Genomic DNA, 26,308 nt, shown 5'->3' with positions numbered 1-26,308 from the left:
TCTGAAGTAAAACTCCTTTGCTTCCACACACCCAAATCTGCATGGATTTTAGCACTGTATGTTTATATCCAATGTTGCCCTAAAACAGAACCATTTTTCAGAAGTCGTCTTCCTGAAATATAAGGCCTCATTCAGTCAAAATGTAAGCAAGTCATCAGGGGATCTTCACATTTTACATTGTCAATTTGTATGAGTATCAGCCCCAGATATAACGAAAGAAACAGAATGTTGTCCTTCCAGACTGCTTCACTATCTATCTAAAGAACTCTGTAAAAGGGAGCTTTTAATATGTGTAATAACCAAGTCTAGGTTTACAATTGTTACCAATATCTCCCAATAAATTGTTTTGCCGTTGACTTAGAGACTTCATGAGCCTCCAAAACTTTTGTCTTGATTGATTCACGGGATTGGAAAATTGTTAAAGCTTGAAGAACAAGAACATTTGAGTGAAGATTGCTAGCAGCAAAAACATAGAAATGTTCAAATGTACTGAAAGATCATAAAAGAAAAATCAATACCAAGCATTACAAGAGGAGCTAATGGTGTAGGAAAAGATGCTGCTCCTGGAATGGTCTGATACAACTGATTCTGTGACTGAACAACTGACTTTTAGTGACACACTTGAATGGTCAAAAATAGTTTGCGTACCTGAACCTTTGCTAGCATATGGAAGATTCAGGACAGATAAAAGCGCATAGTTTAACTATGAAACTCACTCCCACATGAGGCAGTGACAACCACTAACCTAGATGGCTTTAAAAGAGGATTAGACAGATTAATGAAGAAGAGAGTAGCTATCGGTAGCTTTAAAAAAAAGGTAAAGGACCCCTGACAGTTAAGTCCAGTTGCGAACAACTCTGGGGTTGCGGTGCTCATCTTGCTTTACTGGCCGAGAGAACCGGCGTTTGCCCACAGACAGCTTCCGGGTCATGTGGCCTGCATGACTGAGCCGCTTCTGGCAAACCAGAGCAGCGCACGGAAACGCCATTTACCTTTCCGCTGGAGCGGTACCTATTTATTTACTTGCACTTTGATGTGTTTTCAAACCGCTAGGTGGGCAGGAGCAGGGACTGAGCAACAGGAGCTCACCCCGTCACGGGAATTCGAACCACCGACCTTCCAATTGGCAGGCCCTAGGCTCTGTGGTTTAGACTACAGCGCCACCCACGTTCCAGTGGTGTCAGTAGCTACTAGCCTCTATAAGGATGAGGAGAAGAGAAGGGAGGTTTGGTTGTGTTTCCTGCATTGTAGGGGGCTGGAGGTGGGTGGAGTTGTATGCTTTCAGTAGTTGCATGCTTGCAGGGTCTTGTGTGGTTGAGGTATCGTCGTGTGGCGCATGGGTGGTTGTGTGGTGCCTACAACAGTTTCTCAAGTTTCCTGATTTGCCCTTGGGCCCAGATAGGTTTGTGAACATACCACCACACTGTTGCAAAAGGAGTAGACATTGCACTGGCTGGCTCATTCTGCAAACATTCTAGTCCTGGCCACAAAACCAAACCAAAAACAAAACTTCAGAAATCCCTAGGTGCACACATCACCTTAGATGTTGCCATAGACTATAATGTGGCAGGAGAACATTAATAGTTTTAAACTGCTGCTGAGCAAACCAATGAAATACAGACTTTCTTGATGAGCAAAGTATACCATTTCCCCACCACCACCGAAATGGGAAAGAAATGTGAAATTCTAAAAATTGGTTTAAAAAACGTGACAGAGCATCCACATCTGTCACTTTTTACTTGCTGTAGCTGTGACAATTTTTCTTGCATTCATTGGAAATTTGGCACATTCGTAGACCTCATCAGTTAGATCATGCCAGGTTTCAAGTTATTAGCTCAGCCTGTGCCATTTTTATAAGCTATAGAATGTTGAGACTTATAATGGCAGAACCTTTGGGCGGGGCTACTTTCCTTAACTAAAGGGGCACTCTGATGTCCCTTTAATATGTTCTGGATCCAGTAATAATTCTTTCAGCATTTGTTTCTAGAAACCAATATTTTTATGCCTATCTATTTGAGGGCAGTAGCTTATTTTCCTCATTCTATGCTGTTCTCGGAGCCCGCTTGCTAACAACAATGTCATGGACTCACTATAGATAACTCTGGGAGACAGTTTAAATTATTTTTCAGTATATTCTGATAGCAAAAGGAACTACATCATATATTTTTGTGACAAATGCTGCTATAAAAATTCCATAGTGGTTTCTTAGAGAAGAATTCTTGAGTTGCTTCTTGAGACAGGGGAATCTGATTTTAAAGTAAGTTGCTTCCCGAATGAACTATTTCAAGTCAGTAACTTGAAAGGAAGCTGCTAGACATCCCTAGCCATTGTGTTCCATTCCTTCTACTCTCCACTGGAATCTGAAATATTCCTCACTTAGCAGTCCTTGAGAAATGATCAGTAGGATATACTTTTGAACACCTCTTTTCTTTTGCTTTATTTTTTCTATTTAGCTGAAGGGCTAATGTTGTCAGTGTGCTCTATGAGTACGGAAGGGTTTGGAGCGACCTAAGAAATGTCTACCTCTTCGGCTGAATTTTATTTATCATTGCTGAAGCCTGCATGTATTGATTCCTTATGCCTGTTGTAGTTGTGGAAAAACCCTGATCTTGCAAATATATAAGAATAATATTGAGGTTTCCCCATGTGTTGCATATGATAGAAAGCCATTTGTTATGATTTACGGACAGGGAGAGCAACACCACTAATGTAGATTAGGACTAATAATAATCTTTGTCTTGGATATTTTCTCCCCATTTTGGACTTTGGTCTGTGTATTCCCAAAACGAAAGTTCCTGTTGTTTCTAATTCATGTCTGGTTTGTTTGTTTGTTTGTTTGTTTGAGGGTGGGTGGTGTCAAAACAGCTCTGCTAATGCAAATATGGTTTATTGTTCTTATAGAGTAATCATATTTTGCTTTTATGTTTTTAGCTCCTTCAGTCCCAAGCTCAAGTAATGACATGGATTGACCTGTTGGCAAAGGACTGTAAAATACAATAATGAAATCTACCCTTAGGTTGGTTGTATTAGTGCGTGCAAACTGAGATTGGCCCAAAGTGACGTCATCAAAATGACATCATCACAGTGACATCATCCAGTCCTTCAGAATAGTAGAATACCTTCAGAGCTGGGGGGAGGTTTCCTCATTTTAAAAAATAACGATAAAAGCTTCAAGTGGTAGATGGAGTGCATTTTCTTCGAAATCTGGGGCATTCTTTCTTCAGGGGAAAGTGGTGTCATGACATATGATTGTTCCCCTGAAAAAAGAATGTTAGCTACCCTGATAGAAGGAGATGCAGATTATACATCTATTTGTTATGTATGTCTAGAAAATATATAAATACTTAAGAATAAAGTGAAATAACATTACAGATTGTTCTGCTGTACCATTTCAGATTTTTTTTATTTGTGCCCAAAGTGGTGGTTTTGTGTTTGTTTGTTTTTAGTCTGTAAGGGTGAGTGTAGCCTAAAATTAGGAAGCTCTGGATATTAATTCATTTTTGTGGTTGTGCCTTTGGTAGCCTTATACTTTACCCTGGCCTTTGACACCTGAGATGTGAAACCCACCCTATTCCAATGACATTAATTTGTTTTAACTGTTTTTAATTCTGCATTTCAAATTGTTGTAACCTGTCCTGAGACCTGATTGCAAAGGGTGAATCATAAACATCATCACACTTTAAAAAGGTTAATAGTTTTATACCTTGTGAGAAAAGGCTTTAAAATGTTTGATTTTATCAGCATTTGTGTGCTTTTAGGACAAACAAACAAACAAACCAGATCTCCACCAGAAATTTATGCTAAATATTTGTTTGATTTCCAGTGAGCCTTTTGACTTGACACATCTTTTCGAACAGATGCCTCTTCTGGGAGGTGACGGGGACTGACCTGTTACTCCTTACTTAATTCTGTGATTGGCAGTAAAGGTAAAGGTACCCCTTCCCATACGGGCCAGTCGTGTCCGACTCTAGGGTTGTGCGCCCATCTCACTTAAGAGGCCGGGGGCCAGCGATGTCCGGAGACACTTCCGGGTCACGTGGCCAGCGTGACGGAGCTGCTCTGGCGAGCCAGCACCAGCGCAGCACACGGAAACGCCGTTTACCTTCCCGCTATAAAGCGGTACCTATTTATCTACTTGCACTTAGGGGTGCTTTCGAACTGCTAGGTGGGCAGGAGCTGGGACCGAAGGACGGGAGCTCACCCTGCCACGGGGATTCGAACCGCCGACCATGCGATCGGCAAGCCCTAGGCTCTGTGGTTTTACCCACAGCGCCACCCGCATCCCTCTAATCTGTGATTGGCAGATACTTGCAATTCATCAGTGCAAAAAGTAAAGTTTTAAATTTACTTCTATTTCCATCTGTGAAATTGGGAGCTACTTGAGCCAATTTTAGTATTAGCACTTCCCCATAATAAACTGCATGAACCTAAATAGTTAAGAGATTGAATTCCTGTATGGCTGTCTATGTGTTGGCAAGGTAGACGCAAAGCTAAACAGGTTGTGAATTTAATGGGCATAATCTGAATTATTGTTTTTATTGAATGAAGTCTTGATATCTGCAGTTGGGAATATGGCAATAATACAGAAAATGCTTATAAGAAAATGAACCATTTTATAATGTCCCTAAAACAAATGTTCCATAAGATATGCATGGCTGGTAAATTTGAAACCACCTTGGGAGTCCTGATAGGGTAGAAAGGCAGGCTTTACATTTTGAGGCAGGCGGGAGTTAATAAAATGTGCTGCTGTTGTACTAAAAAGGAGTTTTGCAGAGAGAGTGTTTTGTTATTAACTGCTTGCTAGCCACTTTTAATATTTTCTTGTTGGATTTTTTGAGTAGTTTTCCAAATAAAAAGTACTTAAATTTATTAGAAATAAATTAAATTAACCATGCTTCAGTTCATAATCAGCCTAAAGCATGCCAGCAGTTGAGTCTTTCTCCCACAGAACAGTTTTTTAATTTATATATTTACAAAAATTGTACCCTGCCCTTTAGCCAAAAAGGCTCTCAGAGTGTCTTACAGAAATCATTTTCTGATTCCCTGCCATCAGGCTTGGAATCTAAAAAGACAGGACACAAGAGGAAAAAGGAAGAGGAGGGAAGAGGGAAAAGCAAGCTCAAGGACAAGTTCTTAAAGTTACAGCTGATGACTGCGGAGGTTCTGACTGTCATGCATTCTCGCCCAGAAAGTACTCTTCCCCCTAGATCAGATCCAAGAGTTCTAGGCATGTGCTTATATTTAAAAGTTTACCATAATGTTATGCAATGTTACACAATGTATGTATATCACTGTGTTATGGTTAGGGAATGTTTTCCTAATGAAATTTATGTGGGGAGGGGATATAATTCTCAGACACAAGAGAAAATTATTTTATTTATTCAGGTGATGGTTCAAGTTTTCTCATAAAAATGAATTTTACAGTGGCAAGTTAATTGAAAAATTAACTGGAAGTCATATTTTACACTACTGCTTTTCTTTGCTTAAGGAATTATTCCAGTGTCATTGAATGGCTTTCTAGAATTCCTACTAAAGTCAGCAGAAAGACTATCACTGACTCAAATAGAAGTTGAATACAGCCGTAAGCTGACTGTTACACCAAGGGGGGTAAATGCCAATTGATTTTTACATGAGAACAGATTGAGCCCTAGGAACAAACGGATGGGAATAGACTGGAAATCAGAATGGAATTTATCCAGATCTTTTTGGCTTTTTACCCTAATGGCTGGAGGAGACAACTCTAAGTCTTTGCATTCTGGACATGCAAAAATTGACTGAGAATGTTCAGCAGCTAATAGGTTTTCAGAATAGAGGAATCTTCAAAGGCAAATGCTTGTCCAGTTCAGCATTCTATTTCTTACAATGACTAATAGCACTCATGACATCAAGGGAAAACGGAAGAGTTGGGACCCCTTCGCATTTGTCCATATATGCTTAATTTATAACTCTATAATCATAGTATTTGTTTTGGGGGGGTTAGGGTCATTTTCTGCAGTTTTGTAGCTCTTCTAATTTCAGTCCACAGCATTCATCACAACTCCCTTTGTTATCTCCCAACATGACATAACCACCAAAGATAGATAATATTTCAAAGTACTAACATTTTTCCCCCCCTTGGAAAAGTTTTTGTGAGACTTTTATTCCTTAGTATTGGATATGCAGAATATGCCCATGTAACAGTTCCCCAGTGTAGCACACCTTTGGTGTGTTGGTTGTTTGGTCCAGGGCGGTGGGTGGGGCGGAATCTTGAAACGTATTTACTCAGCATAATAGTAAACCGTTAAAAGCAAATTGGTAAAAGCAAGCACAAGCATTTTCTGCAGTACTTGGTTAAGTTTCAGAGAGGCAAAAAGACAGCTGATCGGGTCTGTATTTTTTTATCATGGATTGCCACACTTATAGAGGTTGTTCACAGGTGTCTTCTGAACAGTTTCTGAAAACAGCTTTCTGTTAGGTTTACTTGTTGGTCTTGAGATAAGTTACTATAAGTGAATTTTACTTCCTTAGAGGATGGTGTTTATTCTTTCAACTCTGCAGGAGAGTTGATTGTTGAAAACTTTACCATGCAAATATTGCTAGCCTTTAGCAGATGTGGCAGTTTTGACAATACACCAAGCCAACAAGCAAAAAACTCTGCTCCAATATATATTTTGGGAGAGGCCTCCAGAAGTAGTGCCACAACTGCACGTGAGTTTCTGCCTCCCACGTAATGTTATGAATGTGAGTAGACCATTTGTATGAATAAGTTTGGGAGTTTTTTTTTAGTGCAAACCACTGACCATTATTGATACACCAGATCTTTAGCTTGGACTATTGTGCTTAAATCCCAGTTAACTATAAAGTCCTCTGCTCATCAGCAACTTCATTTATTAAAGGCCCATGAACTTCCAAAACAATCCAAATCCAGGATTTATAGGCTAGGATTACCTTACAAGGCAAAAGTACAAGTCCCCAAGTTAATGGAAGGATTGCTAAAATGGATTTGTATGTGTTTCATAATTTATGTTGAGATGCAGATTTCAGGATCAAATAGAGTGCACACCATGTGTACAAGTATGTGTGCTAGTTTTACACTGTCATGTCCCACATTAAGGGCATGTAGCAAGAGAGCAGAGAGTGATCACAGGTACCCAGCAAATGTGTACAACATGTACCCATGAAGAAAGTAGGCAGGACTATATGTTCTTAATCCATAAAATGTGAAGTACCGGAAGGACAGATCCTGAAGCTGAGGCTCCAATACTTTGGCCACCTCATGAGAAGAGAAGACTCCCTGGAAAAGACCCTGATGTTGGGAAAGGTGGAGGGCACAAGGAGAAGGGGACGGCAGAGGACAAGATGGTTGGACAGTGTTCTTGAAGCTACCAACATGAGTCTGACCAAACTGCGGGAGGCAGTGGAAGACAGGAGTGCCTGGCATGCTCTGGTCCATGGGGTCATGAAGAGTTGGACACGACTAAACGACTAAACAACAACAAAGGTCTCATGGACAAACAGCCAGTAGAACCTGCCTCACCTGCTGTTATTCATAAATAGCTACTTAATGCCTAATAAACTATCAAGTCAAAACTGTAAAGTAAGAGTACGAGAGATGGAATACATTTGCATTATTTCCAAACATTATAATTCACAACAGTCATAAAGCGGCAATTCTAATCTAACTTGAATCCAATAAACAAATCCTTGTTTATAAAACAAGGAAAGGTTGAAAGCTCTTACAGGTTTATTGTTGACACACATTACAAAATGAGTCCTCAGAGCTCTTGGGATAAGAAGAAGAAGAAGAAGAAGAAGAAGAAGAAGAAGAAGAAGAAGAAGAAGAAGAAGAAGAAGAAGAAGAAGAAGAAGAACAACTCTCTTATCACCTTAAGGTCTGAGAGTGGGTTACATATAGGTATCATGGCATGGAGAAGAGATTTAATACCTCTTTCTTCACTGTAATGTCAAAAATAGTGGTACTGGTATTAAACTCTTCCTCTACACTAACACCATCATTCTGTAATTGGTTGTTAAACTGATCTTCTTTTCACGCCACTAAAAATCCTCTCTCATTCAGCAATAATAAAGTGACAGTTTCATAAATCAGGTTTTTATCATCACGGTCTCTTTCTTTTCTTCTTTTTTTGACATACAGCAGTCAGCAGCAGCGTATAAATTTTTATCCTTCCCCATTATGCAGCATTGTATAAAATGAGAGGTGGTTCAGACAATAAAACGGATGTGCTAGTTTTCATCATAATTTAGGAAACAGCTGAATAGTTCAAAGCACACCAGCACTGTGATGTGTCTATTGCTATTCTTATTTTCGAACAGGCAAACTGGTAGAATTAAGCTGTGATACAAAACTGCTGCTCTGGGAGATTCCACCAACAGAACTTGAAAGCATATATAAACCCAGTAACTAAATCAGGTTTTTTTTTAAAAAAAGAAAAGGCGCCTGATTTAAAGATTTTTGTTACTTAGAAATGCAGTACCTGCTTCTTTGGTCTTAATATTACAAAGGAGATTCACATCGGGGTGTGTCTGCACAAAATTCCTCAATGAGAAGAAGAAAAAATAGATTCTGATATACTTTGTATCTTAGATACAAAACTTTTATCTCAGATGGTGAGGGTGGCGTATAGTATCTGTGATGGAAACTGTGTGTGTGATGGACCGCACAGTGCACACAGGTTTCCCCTTCACTTTCCCTTACACTGAGATAAGGGAGGAGTGAATTTCCCCTGCTGCATTCCTTTATCATTATGTGGATTGGTATTCTATTCTTCTTGAATTTTGATTTAACCATAAGAAAGTCTAAAATCAATTGGAGCATGAACCGTTTTTGGCAGCTTTCAGGTCCTTCACGATCTGTCCTTCCAGTGAGCACTCAGGGCTGATTTCCTTAAGAATGGATACGTTTGATCTTCTTGCAGTCCATGGGACGCTCAAGAGTCTCCTCCAGCACCATAATTCAAAAGCATCAATTCTTTGGCGATCAGCCTTCTTTATGGTCCAGCTCTCACTTCCACACATCACTACTGGGAAAACCATGGCTTTAACTATACGGACCTTTGTTGGCAAGGTGATGTCTCTGCTTTTTAAGATGCTGTCTAGGTTTGCCATCGTCTTTCTCCCAAGGAGCAGGCGTCTTTTAATTTCGTGACTGCTGTCACGAGGTTGGTAATTAAATATAATTCACATTTCCTAGGAACTCTGAGGTCTGCTTCTGTGACATCTCAGGCGACCTGGGCTCACCTTGGATTTATAGATAGCTAATATATCAAAATTACATCCAAGAAGTGCTTTTCTGCCACAGTTATAAATGTGATATAAGACCTGAAGATTCAGTAGTTATGGAGTACTTCAGGGTCTGTTATGCTTGAAATTTAGCTGTCATTTCTGGCTTTTCTAACTATTCAACCACCAGCCATTCAGGATCAACTTATGCTTTATGACTTCTCGTGCTAGAGGCAATAAGGCTGGCTGTGCTGTTGAGGGTCATTGGTTAAGGTTTTATATTTGTTATGGACATCACAGAAGTCATGGTCTTGAAACCTTTTAAGACAGCATGATTTTTATGTTGTTACTTTTTAAAAATACAGATGTAAGTTCTTTAGACATACAGTGTAGTAGTGACCTGGATATTAAAACCAATTTTAAACCATGTAATTTCGGAATTAGCAGAGGATTATACTGCGGAGACTGATGCCACACAGGGCAAGAAGGATGGCTTCTCCTTATCATCTCATGCATATGGGCAAGCAAGGGAGCCTTACCTTTCTATGTGCTATCTGTACTGCTGCTCTTCCTAGGGAGATTGGAAGGGAAAAGCTGGAGGCATATGTCAGAGGGTGAATTTGGTCTTTCATGTTTCTGTTACAGAGACCCTTGGTTGCTGCTGCTTACTGCTAACATGATTATAGTTCCAGGTGCTACAGGAAGTATTAATTAAAGCCTTTTTTATCTTTTCATGCTCAATGTGAAGCAGTAAATTCTACTTTTCAAATAAAATAAATAAAAACGAACCCACCTATGAACGGGGTGGTTGCCTTATGTTACATCACACCTTTAGTCTGTTTGTGGTTGGCACTGGTGTTGTGGAACGTACTCCCTGCTGAAATACAAGGGGATTGTTTTATTGCAAAAAAATTAATCGTAGAAATTTATATTTTAATGGGATTCTTTTAGGCTGTATTGTTAATTATTCTGTATTTGAACAGTGTTGTAGAACTGATTATTATGGCTTGTGGTGACTTGGTGCAGGGCTTTTTCACTGCTGGCACCAGTGTTGTGGAATGCCCGATAAAATACCCATCAGTTTTGGCATTCCATCAGCTCTTGAAGGCATAGGTGTTTAGGTAAGCATTCTCCCTCCACTTGAACTTCCTGATCTAATTGTTTTCAACTGATTTAATTGCTATGCTTTTTAGTTTGTTTTGTTGTATATTTGAAAAATGGATGTTGTTGTATTTAATTATATCCCGCCTTTTCCCCAGATGAGGACTCAAGGCAGCTTACAAGATAAAATAGAAAAAGATAGTCATTAAAAACTAATTAAACACTAATAGAATTAAAACATGATACAATAAGGAAAAGCCACTCTTCTTGCCTGGTATGGCATGACTTAGGACAGACTCGGTCTAGGAATGATGACACAGTCTTGTTTGTTGAAAGTACAGAATGGCACTTGTGTCTGTTAAAGACCCTTAGCTGAGATCCTGGAAAACTACTGTCAGCCCAGACAATTCAAAGCTTTTTTAAAATTATTATTATTATTATTAAATTTATATGGCTTCTAAGCAGTTTATAAAACATAAAAGCCATTTATTTATGTATGCATATACTGCTTACAGTATATGGGACGCGGGTGGCGCTGTGGGTAAAACCTCAGCGCCTAGGACTTGCCGATCGCATGGTCGGCGGTTCGAATCCCCGCGGCAGGGTGAGCTCCCGTTGTTCGGTCCCAGCTCCTGCCCACCTAGCAGTTCGAAAGCACCCTTAAGTGCAAGTAGATAAATAGGTACCGCTTTATAGCGGGAAGGTAAACGGCGTTTCCGTGTGCTGCGCTGGTGCCGGCTCGCCAGAGCAGCTTCGTCACGCTGGCCATGTGACCCGGAAGTGTCTTTGGACAGCGCTGGCTCCCGGCCTCTTAAGTGAGATGAGCGCACAACCCTAGAGTCTGTCAAGACTGGCCCATACGGGCAGGGGTACCTTTACCTTTTTATACTGCTTACATGCTCAAATGACTTCTAAGTGTTTTAAAAGTATAACATCCTTACCCAATAGAGCAATTCCATCAAAGCATTCATCCATAAACTATGAATCTTGTGCACATCATTTACATAAAATAGTATTGTTGTGCACACCTTTTGTGAAATAGAAAAGCAGTACAAGATCTGGGGCAGTGTATATACCTAACTAGGTTTTGCATTCCTGTCTGCAAGCAAGCTCAGGAACAGCAAATCTTGTTGGTCTGCTGCGAAAAGCCAACCAAATTAATTCCTCCCCTATTCTTCCTTTTTCATAATTGATTTCTCATTGTCAGCACAGCCATTAGGATACATGAGCAGACTGTTTCCTCTGTTTTATCAGTGTAGCTGAGATAGTGAATTCAGGACCAGTGTAAAAGGCCCAAAATCTGTCCAGCTCTTCCTCCTCTGCCTTGCTGGTAAATGCTTGTTTGCCTGCCTGCTCCATAGCTATCAAGTTTCCCTTATTTGAAGGGACAGTCCCTTATTCCAGCGCCATGTCCCGCTGCTGTCCCTTATTGATAGATGTCCCTTAAATGTCCCTTAAATGATGTCCCTTAAATTTCAAAGGAAGCAGCTCCTCTCCCTCCCTCCCTGCCGGCCAGGGAGGAGGGAGGCTCCAACTGTGTTGCTTGGCTGTGTTACTCACCCAATAAGAAACCTAAGAACGACTGGGGGGGGGGGTGAAGCTTGCATGCCTTGTGTGTGGCTAGTTAATGCAAGCTGAGGAGTTTTTTGAATGCTGGACGCCATTTTGTTGCACGTGCTGCTGCAAACTTTGCAGTGCAAAGCCAGGCCGGGGAGCCATCTTAAGTTGAGGCTGCATAGGCCTTGTGGTGCATGTGATTCAGATTCTATTCAGTTGAACCTCTGGTTACAAAGTTGGTTGGACAGTGTTCTCAAAGCTACCAGCATGAGTTTGACCAGACTGCAGGAGGACAGGAAGACTGGAGTGCCTGGAACAGGTGAGGCTGCAGGTCCCTTATTTTGGCTGCTGGTCCCTTATTTTCAAGGCTGCTGGTCCCTTATTTTCAAATCTGTAAGTTGACAGCTATGGTCTGCTCTAAGTGAGTGAGCAGTATGGCAGGAGCTAGAAGAAGGACCAGCAGCCCCGGTTTGCCTTGTCTTACAGGCCAGCAGCAATAGTGTCAAGGAGGTTCCCCTAGGAATCTGGTTGGCCTCTAGGTGGGCCTTTGGCCAAGTCCAGCAGGGCCCAAATGCATCTTGCCAAAGGGCCCCCCAGAGTCAGAAACTGATGCTGGTTCTTACATCTTTGGCACAGTCAGGTTAAGGAGCGAGTAGGATTGTATCGTCTTTGAAATAGCTGTCTTTTCTCAGCTCTTAAATGGAACTGGCTTGCCTGACATGGAACTTGGCTAAATGGAAGCATGATCGGCTGCTGTATATTGGCTCTTGAATCACATAGCCTTGCTGAAATGTATATACCAGGAAAATCTTGTGTGGGTGTGATTCCTTTTTCAGAGCTTCAAAAGGTGTAATTTTTTTGTTTTTTTTACACCAGGCTTGCAAGGAGCTGAAATCATTCCTACTCACTCTATAATAGCAAATGATGGCACTGTGGGAATGTAATCAGAACTGCTTGGTGCTGCCCTAATCACATTTTCATTCATTGCCCTTTATGTTTTAACTAATGTTTGGTACAACCCCACTGGAATACATAAGCCAGCATTTTTCACTGGTACTGTAAGAATTTGCTCTTTTCCATCTTTTTCCCCTTTCTAACAATACAATTCACAGCACACATCTCTCTTGAAGAGTTGCTTATCACTTCTATTTCGAAATTATACTGAATTCTCACACCTCTGAGGCCGGAGCTCATCATCACTTACATTATGCTAAAGGGCTTGGTTGTATCCCCCCCCCCCCCGCTCTCTCTGCAGAACCTTGCAACTCTATGACACACAGTAATTGCCAGTGTTCTGAACCACAAGAGCTTCTGGATAATAAAAAGGTTGATAGAGAAGCTTGCAGTGGCATTTCAAACAATAATTATGGAAGCTGCATTATTATATATTAAAAATAGAATAAGTTTGATTTGATGTTCGCCAAGTTGCCATCTCTCAATCTAGCCTATCATACAGAGATAAAATGTAGATAAAATGGGCAGGAGAGAGAGAACTATATATACCTTGAGCTTCTTGGAGGAAAGTTGGGATAGAAATGTATTTCATTAGCACAGTTATCTGTTGGCTTTTTGCAGTATAGTGACGCTGCAGAGAGCTTGCTGGGGAGACCATGCATTAAAAAGAAAGGACTCAAAAATAACTTAAAGAAGGTTTTAATAAGAAAAACAAAAACTCCATTAACACTAAATATATTAACAAACAAACATGACCCAACCACCAACCCATCCCCCAGGGTAATGGGAGAGCTAGGTGCTGCTCCTTATATACTCTACCCAAATGCTGACACGCCTTAATCAAATACAACTCAGCAGCACCTGCTACGTTTCACAGCTGTAAAGCTGGGTCTCGTTAGTTTTCTCTGGCCCTTGCTCTGGCCCCTTAAAGACATACACATGGAGTGGAACAATGATGAACCTTTACATTTAAAGAAACCATTCAACATTTCCCCTGCGGTTCATCATTGTGGAACAAAAACATAAAGCATACTTTGTACATGTTTTTCATGTGTAACCTTTGGAAGTGCTTCTGTAAAAATGTCTGCAATTTGATTGTCACCTGGAACATATTTAAATACAACCATTTCATCATCAATTAGTTTCTTTACAAACTCTAAACATAATCTTAAGACTCTAGTGCGCTGCGTATTGGTCTCTGAACACAGGATAGCAAGTCCACTCTGGGAATCAAGGTAAACTTTTACTGGTAGTGTTACTTGCATCTGTAGGTCTGCAAATACTTGCAGATACCATTCTACATCACGAGTGGCCTGAACGCATGCACATAATTCACTCTCTGTTGTGGAGAGACAAATAATGGTTTGTGTCTGGGACTTCCATTTAAATGGACAACCGTTGTAACAAAACACCATACCAGACACACCCCTGCAATTATTTTGTTCTACTGCATGATATGCATCCTTTAACAAAAGCTTAACTGTTTCATATTTTACACTTGGTGAATAGCACAAATCATAATCTTCACCTGGAATTTGTTGAAAACCTCTAGCAACTAGTCTTGCCTTGTACCTTACAACTTCATTTTTGTCATTCATTTTAACTCTATAAACCCATTTTGAATCAATAAGTCTCATATCTGGGGTTTGTGGTACAAGAGACCAAGTGTTATGCTCTTTTAAAGAAGCTATCTCGGAGTTCATAGCTTTATACCAATTTACAGCTTGGTGCTTAGGTAAATTCTGAACATCATTGTAGCTTTTTGGCTCAAAAACCGCCTTATTGGCATACACAGTATTAAAATGTTCATCTGCAAAACGCTGTGGTTTCTGCCTCTTTCTATCTGAACGTCTCAGTCCGGAAGGAGAGTCAGACTCCTCAGACTTAATGGGACTGAGTGAACTACTAGTTTCAGGTTGTAAATCATCATTGTCAGACTGAAGAGGTGCCTGTAGGCTAAGCTCACAGTCAGAAAACTCAAGAGAATCTAACCTCCCCTCGGGTGCCTGTGACTTTAAATCCTCAAACAAATTATCAGATTCAACAGGCTTTTTGTCTTTTTCTATTAATTCAGAATCACCACTTTCTCCTGCTGCTGCTGCTGCTTCTTCCTCTTCTTCCTCAGTATCATTTATACCATCAGTATCTTGGAAAACAGCAACTCCATTCCAATTTACAGTTTGTATCATGCTTCTGGTAATATGAAATTTGCCAGTTGCTGGTATGTAAATTCTGTACGCCCCCTGCTGGTAGCCCATTAATTTTCCCTGGACACTACGCTCACCCAATTTCTGCTTAGCAGGATAATGCATAATTACATCTGAACCCCAAATGCGTAGGTATTTCAGATTAGGGCGTTTTTTAAACAGCTTCTCATAGGGGGTGACATCTAAACCAGAATGATAACTGCGATTTCTAACATAACAAAAAGCATGGAGCGCTTCAGCCCAAAAGTCTTTGGGCAGATTAGCATCGTGCAGATAAGTTTTAACCCCTGCCTGCAGGTCACGCTGCACAACTTCAACAAGCCCATTTTGCCAGGGACTTCGGGGGCAAGATAACTCATGAGTAGTCCCCTGCGCTTCCAGGAATTTCTCAAAATCTTCAGAAACAAATTCCCCACCCCGGTCAGAAAACAGGTTCTTAATAGGTTTGTTAAAGTGCGTTTTTACCCAGTTGCAAAAAACCTTGTACTTCTCAAATGCTTGGGACTTCTCAGCTATTGCATAAGTCCAACAGTATCTACTATACTGGTCTATCAGAGTAAGCCAGTACTTTGAACCTCCTAATGAGGGTGGGAGTGGCCCAACTAAATCACAATGTACACGCTCAAATGGCTGAGTTACTTTCCTATCTGAGCACCTACCCTTGCGTGCAACTTTAATCTTATTCTTGCAACAGGATAGACACTGCATAAAGAATTTGCATGGTTTTAAGTCGAGGCCATTGACAATATTCTTTGTCTTAATTACATCAGCAAAATTCAGGTGTCCTAAAAGTCTGTGCGCCTGATGGACACACCCGGAATGTGGCCTTACATTCCTCAACCCCTGGCTTGACTGTGCTGCTCTGCAATTTATAGGCGATTGGGAGTAGCTTCGAAAATACAGTCTATATAAACCATCAGATTCCCGGGCATACAATAGACGTTTGTTCCCCTCAAAAAACTCACACATAGACTTTAAGAAACGCACAGTTATGCCTTGACGGGCAAAGCACCTTACTGACAATAAATTGTCCACTGACGGGCAGTAAATGCAGTTCGCTATTGTAATGTTTAAAGAGTCAAGTTTAACGGTACCCCTGCCAAGCGACTGCAGGACTTGTGAATTGGCTAAATGTACATTACCAATTTCCTCTTCGAAAGAAATAAACAAGCTTCAATCGTTGCAGACGTGTTGGGATGCACCTGAGTCGATGACAAAAGACTTCCACTTGGCACCTTTAGGTCTTTTACGATCTTTAGTCCGAGCGTGAAAAGCTCGCGGCTCGTTTCTGTCTTTACGGTACGATGTCGGCTGCTGGGCTGACGACCGTGATTGACGAACAGAAACAGACTTGGGAGTGCTTTGCTTTCTTTTGGCTCTGCAGTCCTTTGCAAAATGTCCTTGCTTATTGCAGAACCAACAATGCTTTGCAGCTGTAAATGCAGTTGTATCACCACAGGTTTGCATATGGCGTTCCTCATTCTTTCTGGAAACAGGAGTGCTTATGGCACAAGCCTCCCTTCTATCCAACTCGCCCATTAATCTTGCCGTTACCCCTTCCACAGTTAATTGTGCTGGTGGAACGGAAGATATCTGGCTAGCTATACCATCAAAGTCCTCATTAAGGGAACAAAGGATGATAAAAACATACTGAATATCAGGTACCTCCATGTCCCTTCGAATTAGCTCGCCGCGTATTGCCTCCAGACGTCTCAAGTGTGCTGCCAAATCACCACCAGGCTGCAACTTCGTCTGGTACAACTGCTTGAAAAATGTCAATGCAGATGCTGACTCTTTTCTAACATGCACTGCTGCAAGACTGTCCCACATTTCTTTGGCAGTTTTCTTATTTCTTATATAGACTACTTGCTGGTCGCTGACTGCCAAATTAATTATCGCCCTGGCTTTTGCATCACCTTTCGACCAAGCATTAGTTACAGGGTCAGGAGGGTCATCAGTTACATAGGTCCATACTTCTCTAGAGGTCAAAAGCGCCTCCACCCGAAAAGACCATAAACTATAGTTCTCATCTGTTAGCTGTGGGAAGACCAGAGCCTTCTCAGCTTCAGGAACCCGGTCAACCATTCTGGAACTCTTCCAGACCCACAAAAACTACGCTAACAGGAGAAGGAGTTTTCAAACCTTTCTCAGAGTCCAAAAATATGTAGTCATCCACTCAGCAGCTGGGCCCATAACCAAAGATGTTGGCTTTTTGCAGTATAGTGACGCTGCAGAGAGCTTGCTGGGGAGACCATGCATTAAAAAGAAAGGACTCAAAAATAACTTAAAGAAGGTTTTAATAAGAAAAACAAAAACTCCATTAACACTAAATATATTAACAAACAAACATGACCCAACCACCAACCCATCCCCCAGGGTAATGGGAGAGCTAGGTGCTGCTCCTTATATACTCTACCCAAATGCTGACACGCCTTAATCAAATACAACTCAGCAGCACCTGCTACGTTTCACAGCTGTAAAGCTGGGTCTCGTTAGTTTTCTCTGGCCCTTGCTCTGGCCCCTTAAAGACATACACATGGAGTGGAACAATGATGAACCTTTACATTTAAAGAAACCATTCAACATTATCTACATCATGCATGTAAAAGTTATAGGTTACCTTTAATGAAGCCTTTAGGTTTAATAATGCTGGAGACTGTCTTCCCTGTCCTCATCTGTTTTCCACTGCAGGAAGTTCAGGCAGGCCCTGGCGCATATCAAACTCCAACAAGTCCAAATTTCACTTTACTAACAGCCTTATTTTCTGTAAGATTCAACTCTGAAGTTATTTGAACAGCATCTAGATAGCTCAGTACACCTGTGAACAGTGCCTCTACATGAGAACAGGGAGGGAAGCAGCCCCTTTCATCCAACGGAATGCAGTTTCAGAAGGTACTGAGACTTTCAGGGCAGCAAGGGGGTATATGAGAAGAAGTAACTATGCAAATAAATGTGACCTATTCTCTTACGTTGTTGTTGACATCTGTCTGTCTCAAGAGACAATGGAGTATGCCTCCGAGGATTAAGTCAGACTGCGTAGTGACCTCTCCAGGACATTAGCCTGGGCAATATATAGAGAGGTACTGGGCTGCCCAGGGATGCGGGTGGCGCTATGAGTTAAACTACAGAGCCTAGGGCTTGCCGATCAGAAAGTCAGGGGTTCGAATCCCCGTGACGGGGTGAGCTCCCATTGCTCGGTCCCTGCTCCTGCCAACCTAGCAGTTCGAAAGCATGTCAAAGTGCAAGTAGATAAATAGGTACTGCTCCAGCGGGACGGTAAACGGCATTTCCGTGTGCTGCTCTGGTTCGCCAGAAGCAGCTTTGTCATGCTGGCCACATGACCCGGAAGCTGTACGTCGGCTCCCTCGGCCAATAAAGCGAGATGAGCGCCGCAACCCCAGAGTCGTTTGCGACTGGACCTAATGGTCAGGGATCGCTTTACCTTACTGGGCTGCCCAGATGACAAGGCCCACCTTTCAGCCTCACTGGTATGGTGCAAAGCAAAGCAGAGCGATGCTTTTGGCACCAGCTAGGCTGCAGGAGTTGCCAGAAGGAGGCATACAAGGTGCCATCTAACCATCTTTAAGAACTCCAGATTTGTGTAGAGTTTACTCCTTAGCCTTTTATTCTCTCAAGGATGTCCCGCAAGGCAGCGGGTACAGATTTCTCCTTGGGGTTTCTTCCCAAAGCCTTTCCCTCACACACAAGGCAATGGAGGTTTAGAATCAGTTTTCCTTCTCTTAGATCGACTACCTTCCCAGGTTGATGAGACAGATCTGACCCCCCCCCACCGCACATTCAGAAACCACCTTCTTGACTATTGAACACACTATTAGTCTCATCTACTCAGTCTGCCAGAGCCTGTCTTTGCATGCAAGGAAAGTTCCTAACTCACCAAGGCTTTGAGACCCATCAACTACCCTCACCTGGTTTAGCTGGCCAGTCAAAGCTGACAGCTTCTAGGAGCTACAGATGAGAACTGAGTGCAGGGGGGGGGGGGACCAAAGGTGGACAAACAGTGTTAGAAACTCCCATTGTTCTAGGAGCATTTTGCGAAAGGGAATTTCACAAGCACAAGCAGTTTCCAAGCTCTGGGCACAGTACTGCGCCTAAGATTTCAGATTAAAACTGCAGAGTGAAAGAAATGACCCCACTTCCACCTACTCTCTGAAGGCCGGAGAAGAGGACCTCTTAAGAATATTAGGAGGGTGGGCAGGGGAAGGGCTAGACCATGTATAAAATGAACATAATACTTTAGCTGCAGTTCATTCATTTTCAGCTTTGTATTCTTGTTATTAAAAAGGGCACCTAGACATTCCGTTGTTGCACCCATAACCTAGGTTTAAGGTGCTATTTAGCTCATAGCTTTCATATCTCAGTTTCTAACACTATGGACAAACTACCCCCAGAAGGACCACCCCAACACTCCATGCACCTCTTACATTAAATACCTAAGATAATAAGGTATATTCAGTAATCCTTAAAAAAAAATACTGCCTCAGGGTTTTTGTTCTGGTCTCAAGTGGCTACAGAACAGCATATTTAGCTTTATGTCAGCAGTGAGATCTATTTCACTCCCTCCTTCATAACTTTAAAATTATGCTGTCAGAAATGGCATTTCCAATGTTTGTGAGTTATTTGATAATACATTTACTCTTTCCGTTTTACACACACACACACAATTTTGAAGGGAAAAAATGCAGCATGAATTAATAAACCTAAGGGGTCTGCCTTGATAAAATATCAAATTTCTCATGGTAAAAGCCTTTTAGGGTATTTTCAGTTGTGTGTGTCGTGCCTCTGAATATCGTTGTATTGCATTGCAAACCATAAGGAACAGAATTCTTATATCTATTTCATTTTCTATTATACTTTGCGAATTGTTTCATTACATTTTGAAAACACATAACTAAACAATTTCTAAAAGAAGTAGACTGTTTGCAGACATCTGCTAGAAGCCTACAGCCAGCCTGCATTTCACACCATTTGTTGTAAATATTTTTTTCACATCTATGCACCGTGAGCTTAGGTACCATGAGCTGTAGATTCTGAGCTCCCCTAGCCACACAGGAACTCTTTGGTGAGTGTGGTCTCTCACCTGTCAATCAGATGGTGACACCATTATGTTAGCTGACTCAACTATGAAGTACAAGTTTACTTGCCAGCCACACCAGCAAAGGCGGTGTGTGTGTGTGTGTGTGTGTGTGTGTGTGTCTTTCTTTGCAACCTGGCTTTTGGTATATACAGGCAATCTTTGTTTTATGTAGGGGCTTCATTCTGGACCCCCATACATGTTCATGGAGCATGCAAAAGCCCGCCCAGACCCCTTTTCATTACGATTTTAGGATCTTTCTGGATTCAGTGTCATATGCATGTGCACAATCACATGTCATTCAGACGCAGCTACATTAATTAATTAACATTAATGTATGAATGCACCCATAATTATAAGCAGTTCTCTTTTTTGTAAAATATGAGATGCCACTACTAATATCTTAATAAAAGTTCCATGGATGCCAATAAAAAAATTAGATGGGCAGCAATAAAAGTAACCGTTTTTCATACTGGTGGGTAGCCTCACACACAAAAACCCCACCTTGTAGGTGAGTAACCTTGGAGACCATTGACTGATCTAGGAGGTCTTGATGGATTTGGGCTCTGGTGAATTTAAGATGAACTGGGGTACAAATTTCTGAAATTGCTACCATGTTGTTAAATCTATATATTACTTAAGAGTTCTAAATTCCTAAAATGTAAAAATTGTTCTGCATCTTAGAATCGTTGTGTATTTCTTTGATATCCTAATGATAACTTTGCCTCTCACATGCATATGCATTGCCAACACATCTTCAGCTACTAAGATGCTTGGTGCAACAGGTGACATGGTTATGAGACATTAGAGTAAAAATGTAGTAAGAATGTAGATATATTTTGCTTGCCTATATGGATTTATTATTCTACTAGATAAATAAAAGAAACTGGGGAGATGGGAGAGTTGGAAAAAATGCACATTCGTATTCCAGCAAACTGCTTTTCAGCCCCCATTATTTCAGCCAACATATTACTGTATTTCTCTTTCTTATGGGCAGCCTGTTAGACTATCTAGAATGTGTGTTGTTGTTGTTTTTGAAAACCTGGACTTATTATGTCCCAAATAAGATGTTGAATTAATTATGCACAGAGAGAGAGAGAGGGAATTCAGATTGTAAAATACTTGTTTTTTAATGGCAAGCTGTTGATTTTAAAGGTAGGTATTTCTGACAGGCAGATCCATCTTTTGTGTCCTGAGCTTGTCATAAATGAAGGGACAGTATTTGTATAAATGTTGAAAGCTAGACATGCTACAATGAATGGTTTTGTGTTAACATTAAACGCCACCTATCATTTTTCTTTCTCACCTCTCTGTTCTTCAGGTGACAAGCCAAAGGGCACATTTCACGCAGATAAGCAGCTTGGGGGAGGGGGACATTTCAAATTGCTTGAAACACAATTTCCTCAGAAAGCCTAAGCCAGAAGGATAATGCAATTGATTGCCTTGTACAGTGCCTCCCAGTGTTTTACATGGTTCCCCCCCCCACAAGAAATACATTTTTGACAGCCTAGTGTTTATGAAATCATGGCTAATGGCGACCATTTTTATATTTCAGGATGGAATGGGAAATCTAAGGATTACAGAAAAAGGATTAAAGCTAGAAGGAGATTCAGAATTCTTGAAACCTCTCTACGCCAAAGAAATCCGGTCCAAGACAGTAAGTTTTTCTTCCCTTTTTTGAAAAATCAGATTCTTGTCTTTTGATTACAGAAAACATGTCACTAACGACAAGTACACAACCAATCTATATTATAACTGTACTTTAGGTTGGCTGCATTGCAGGTCAGTAATTGAGTAGCTTGCTGATATTTGTGCAATTAAAAGTAAGAATTATCAGCATATCTTGTAAAACAAAAAACTGATAATTTCAGAACTAGTCCAGTTGCAAGAAGTCCAATGTTCTAAATAGTCCAGTACTCTTATTTTGGCTGTGACCAGCTATATGCTGCAGGAAATTCACAAGCAGAGGATCTTTTAATAGTGCTCTGTGATTTGCCCTCAATATCCAGCAGTCAAAGATATACTGCCGCCAACTGTGGAGGTGCCATCATAGTTAAAGTCTATTTACTAGGCCTAATAAGAATTGTTTTGCTTGGTCAATCCAATAAATTTCATATAGTTTTCCCTTTAGTTATAGATCATTAATTCATGGGTTAATGCCTTCTCTCTCTTTTTTATCTCTACTGAACACTGGTTCAATATATTAAGGGATGTGGGTGGTATTGTGGTCTAAACCACCGAGCCTCTTGGACTTGTCGATTGGAAGGTCGGCAATTCGTATCCGCACAAAGGGATGAGCTCCTGATGCTCTGTCCCAGCTTCTGCCAGCCTCGCAGTTCAAAAGCAAACCAATGCAAGTAGATAAATAGGTACCACTGTGGTGGGAAGGTAAATGGCATTTCTGTGCGCTTTGGCACTCATCATGGTCCTCCAAGCACCAGCAGTGGTTTAGTAATGCTGGCCACAATACCTGGAAAGCTGTCTGCGGACAAACACTGGCTTCCTTGCCTGAAAAGTGAGATGAGCAATACAGCAGTTCCACTTCTACCTTCTATCCCATTCACTGTCTACCCAGTTCTGTGCCTTGTGACATTATAGCATAAGGTTACCAGATTTTTTTCAATGAATCCGGGGACACTTTTCAACTTCAGTTGGAATGGATAGATTTTGTCAGGGGATTGATGATTAAATCCGGGGACTGTCCCCGGGAAACCGAGACGTCTGGTAAGCTTATTATAGCACTGTGTTTCTGCTCCGACACATAGCCATCCCATTTTGACTGCGGCTGCATTTTTATGACACCATTTAATATAATTGGGGTTTCTTTCTTCCGAACAGGAGACTTCAAATTTGGGAGCGGGGTTACTTGTTTGCCTTTGTTTTTATTATGCATTTTTTGTTCCCATTTTGTATTTTTATGTTGTGAATAGCCCTGTGATTTTTGGATGCAGGGCAGTATACAAATTTAATAAATAAATGAAATATATAAAAATAAATGAATAGGTTCAGTTTCTAATTTACAGGTATATTGTTTCTTACTCAGAAGTGTTGCCCTAAGTTGCATATCCCACTTTTATTTGAGAGCAGATATCCAATTAAATAACCTCAGCATCACTTTAAGGTTGAGTTTCATTTGTCTTATAAAAATTAAGTTCTCTGGTCTATTCAGTGCAACATCCAAGACCAAATTGCTTTTCATTACAGGAGGTTATAACCTTTGTAAATTGGTTGCAGAGTAATCCAAGCAGTAGCAAACATTTTTTGAAGGAGAGTTAATGAGGAAAGCACCATATTATATACACACACACATATTTTCTTATGGGAATAAAGGAAGACCTTTGACCCCAAAAAATTCATTCACTAGAGAAGAATTCAATAGAAATGAAAATGCATTTTGATAGTTTTATAAACAGCTTACTCAAGTTGTTAAGTTGTGTGTTAATTGCCAGTACAAAAAGAGATGAACAGGGTTTTTCTAAAGCACAATTAATGTTTCAAGCCATGGAATTCTCTCTTGCCTTCCTTTTTCATGAACATAATGAAGAAATCATGTGGGATGTGAGCAGACTGTCTCTATCTTGTTTGGGTTTCTTTGAAGCAATCAGTGTGCTCTTTATGATCAAAATGTATCACTAAGCCCCTGAATGAATGTAAAGCAAGTTAGTTGCAAATTTTGAAAGTTTATTGGGATTTGAAATGTCTTATACATTTCCTCATATTCCCAAGAGGTATCACAAGTCCACTCTCAATAATAGTACCCCACAGGACCCCCACTAGTGGTTTAGAAGGGTAGAGAAAGTAACTGTGCTTGTATGAGGAATGGGGAAGCTCTGGCCTTCCTGCACACATGGGCCTTCGGATCCCAGCCCTTATAAGTTTTTTCTAGATAAAACATTATACAATAAGACAGCAAAATAAAATGTATGGAAATGTTTGTACTGCTTTTGTTTGGATTTTATTGACATTGACAATACACACAGAAATGTGCAAGTGCTGTATGTAAGTCCAGTAACTTCAGATAAATATACATAAAGTATAAATGATACTGAATCTGTCTAGAAGAACTGAAATTTAAGCCTGGCTTTGTTTTATTTGTTCTTACATGAAACCATGAGATCCATTAGGCATGATCACCCTTAATTCCTATACATTATTATAACTGCACTGAATCCAAGTCTGTACTTGCATTTTAGAAGTTCCTAAACTAAAGGAGCAGAGTGCAAACTTTTATCCTTAATATATCTGCACCGGAACAAATCATTAGGCTTTCCCTTGTATCCATATGTAGATGGATGGTAAACATCTACAAAATAAGAAATTGTCTTAATGTGAAATCAAAGCTCCTGGCAGGAATGTGTTAATGTGTTACTGCTTGGCCCTGAAATATTGAGCACGCTACAAAGCTGTGTATCTTTTGCTGGTTTTGATGATGTTTTGTCATATTGGTAGGATCACAGGTGCTAGGTATATTATTTATAGCAGATGAAGCACAGTTAAAGATGGAATTAAGTTTCATTATCTCTTTATCGAGTATAATAACGTTATACCATGAGTTCAGCATTTCATACATAATAATAGTCTTAAGACTAAACTCTTCCTGTGTGAAACAGATTCCTTTTAGAAATTATACTGTGAGAAATCATGATTTTACTCTTTTGATTTCAGGGAAGCCCTTCCACTGTTGTTCTTTTGCACAATTATATTAATATAGTGGTACCTTGGTTTACAACCATAATCCATTCTGGAGGTCCATTTGTAAACCAAAACAGGTTGTAACCCAAAGTGTGTTTTCACCAATGGGGCCTCCAAATTTTTTTTGTTCGGAATAAAAAAAAATGGGTTGTAATCCAAAAATGTTTACAAACCGGGACATGCACTTCTGGGTTTGATGTGTTTGTAATCCAGAATGTATGCAAACCAGACTGTTTGCAAATCAAGGTACCACTGTACATTGAATCTGTGAGACTGGGACTATTGTATTAGCTGGACCTGGGCACATAGATCAGCTCCAGTTCTCCTTTAAGGCTGTGTATTGCTTGGTGGAGAATGATGGATTAGCCAGTGGTTCATTTCTGCACCCAGATACATTAACAGCCCATGTGTTGGCTGTATCTGTCAAGTCCACTTAGGTGCTATGACTAAGAAAGCATATGAACAGCCATCATTACCACTACCGAAGGGAGTTTCGAAGCCATAATTGTAAACATCTTAATGTGGGCCTTTAATTTATCAAAATCCTAACTTATGTATTCCTTTCCTTAAGGGACAAGAAGAACAGATTAGGATAACAAGCATGCTTCATTTGTCCTAGATCAGGGTGGGGAATTTTTTTGACCCAGCAAGTCAGCTTTTTATTCACCCCCCACCCCACCCTCAGGGACTACCTTTGACAAGTGCCACCCACCCATCAATACTCTGGTATCTGATTGACAGAGTTGGCCTACTGAAGTGGGGGTGGGAGCAGTATTGAACTCGCCACACAATTCTACTATATAAAGAAAGTGGGGCTGAGTGGGTCCTTGGACCTCTGCAGGTAGTGGTACTACTGCCACCACAAACAACATTCAGATGCCTTTTGGTGGGGAGGAGAAAAGCCCTTCCAGATGTCTTTGCAGGCTTTACAGGCTTTACACCCTTCATTCTGTTCCATTCAAGCCAGCATTCTGTTCTGTACAAATATTATGTTTCCTCGAGTTTGTTGCTATGTGTAATATCTATATCCCTTTATGTATACTAAGGGCTTTACAGTTCTTATCCAGATCGATGGCTGGCTTTATGGAAGAGTTATACTGTATTTTAAACCTGTCATTTTTAAATGACTTTCTTTAAGACTTCAGTAATTAGCTGCTGTGCCTGGGTGAATCTCCTTTTCTTTTAACCTTTGTAGCCACCTTGTTAAAGGGTTTGGCTCGAATCCGAGAGAGTGCAGGCTGAGCAATCTGAGCTGTACGTGTATGCCTTTTTGAAAAATACCCAAACCCAGCCAATCCACTGTTTGATGGGAAAGGGAGAGATGGGGAGGTGGTTGTGCATGCTGCACTCATTTGCTCTTGTAATTTCCCATTCAGCTAGGGGTAAGCGTCTGGAAGAGTTCTAAGTGTCCAAATTAATTCTATCAAGTGGGATTAAGACAGTGATACCTTTTTTGACCTTTGCACTCAAACATTGCCTAGACAAA

General features: G+C 40.7%; 1 protein-coding gene across 2 annotated transcripts in view; it reads left to right on the top strand.

The window, feature by feature from the left end:
• The window catches only part of SGCD (sarcoglycan delta), a 400,176-nt gene that overhangs the window by 271,285 nt on the left and 102,583 nt on the right, over positions 1–26,308 (top strand). For both annotated transcript variants that reach the window (XM_081181154.1, XM_081181153.1), the window contains one exon: positions 21,686–21,787. In XM_081181154.1, the coding sequence (XP_081037280.1) occupies positions 21,686–21,787 (102 nt within the window). The remainder of the gene's footprint in view (positions 1–21,685; positions 21,788–26,308) is intronic.

Source organism: Podarcis bocagei, assembly GCF_964188305.1.
Source record: "Podarcis bocagei genome assembly, chromosome: 2".
NCBI classification, from domain to species: domain Eukaryota; kingdom Metazoa; phylum Chordata; class Lepidosauria; order Squamata; family Lacertidae; genus Podarcis; species Podarcis bocagei.
This window is presented reverse-complemented; position numbering and strand designations above follow the sequence as displayed.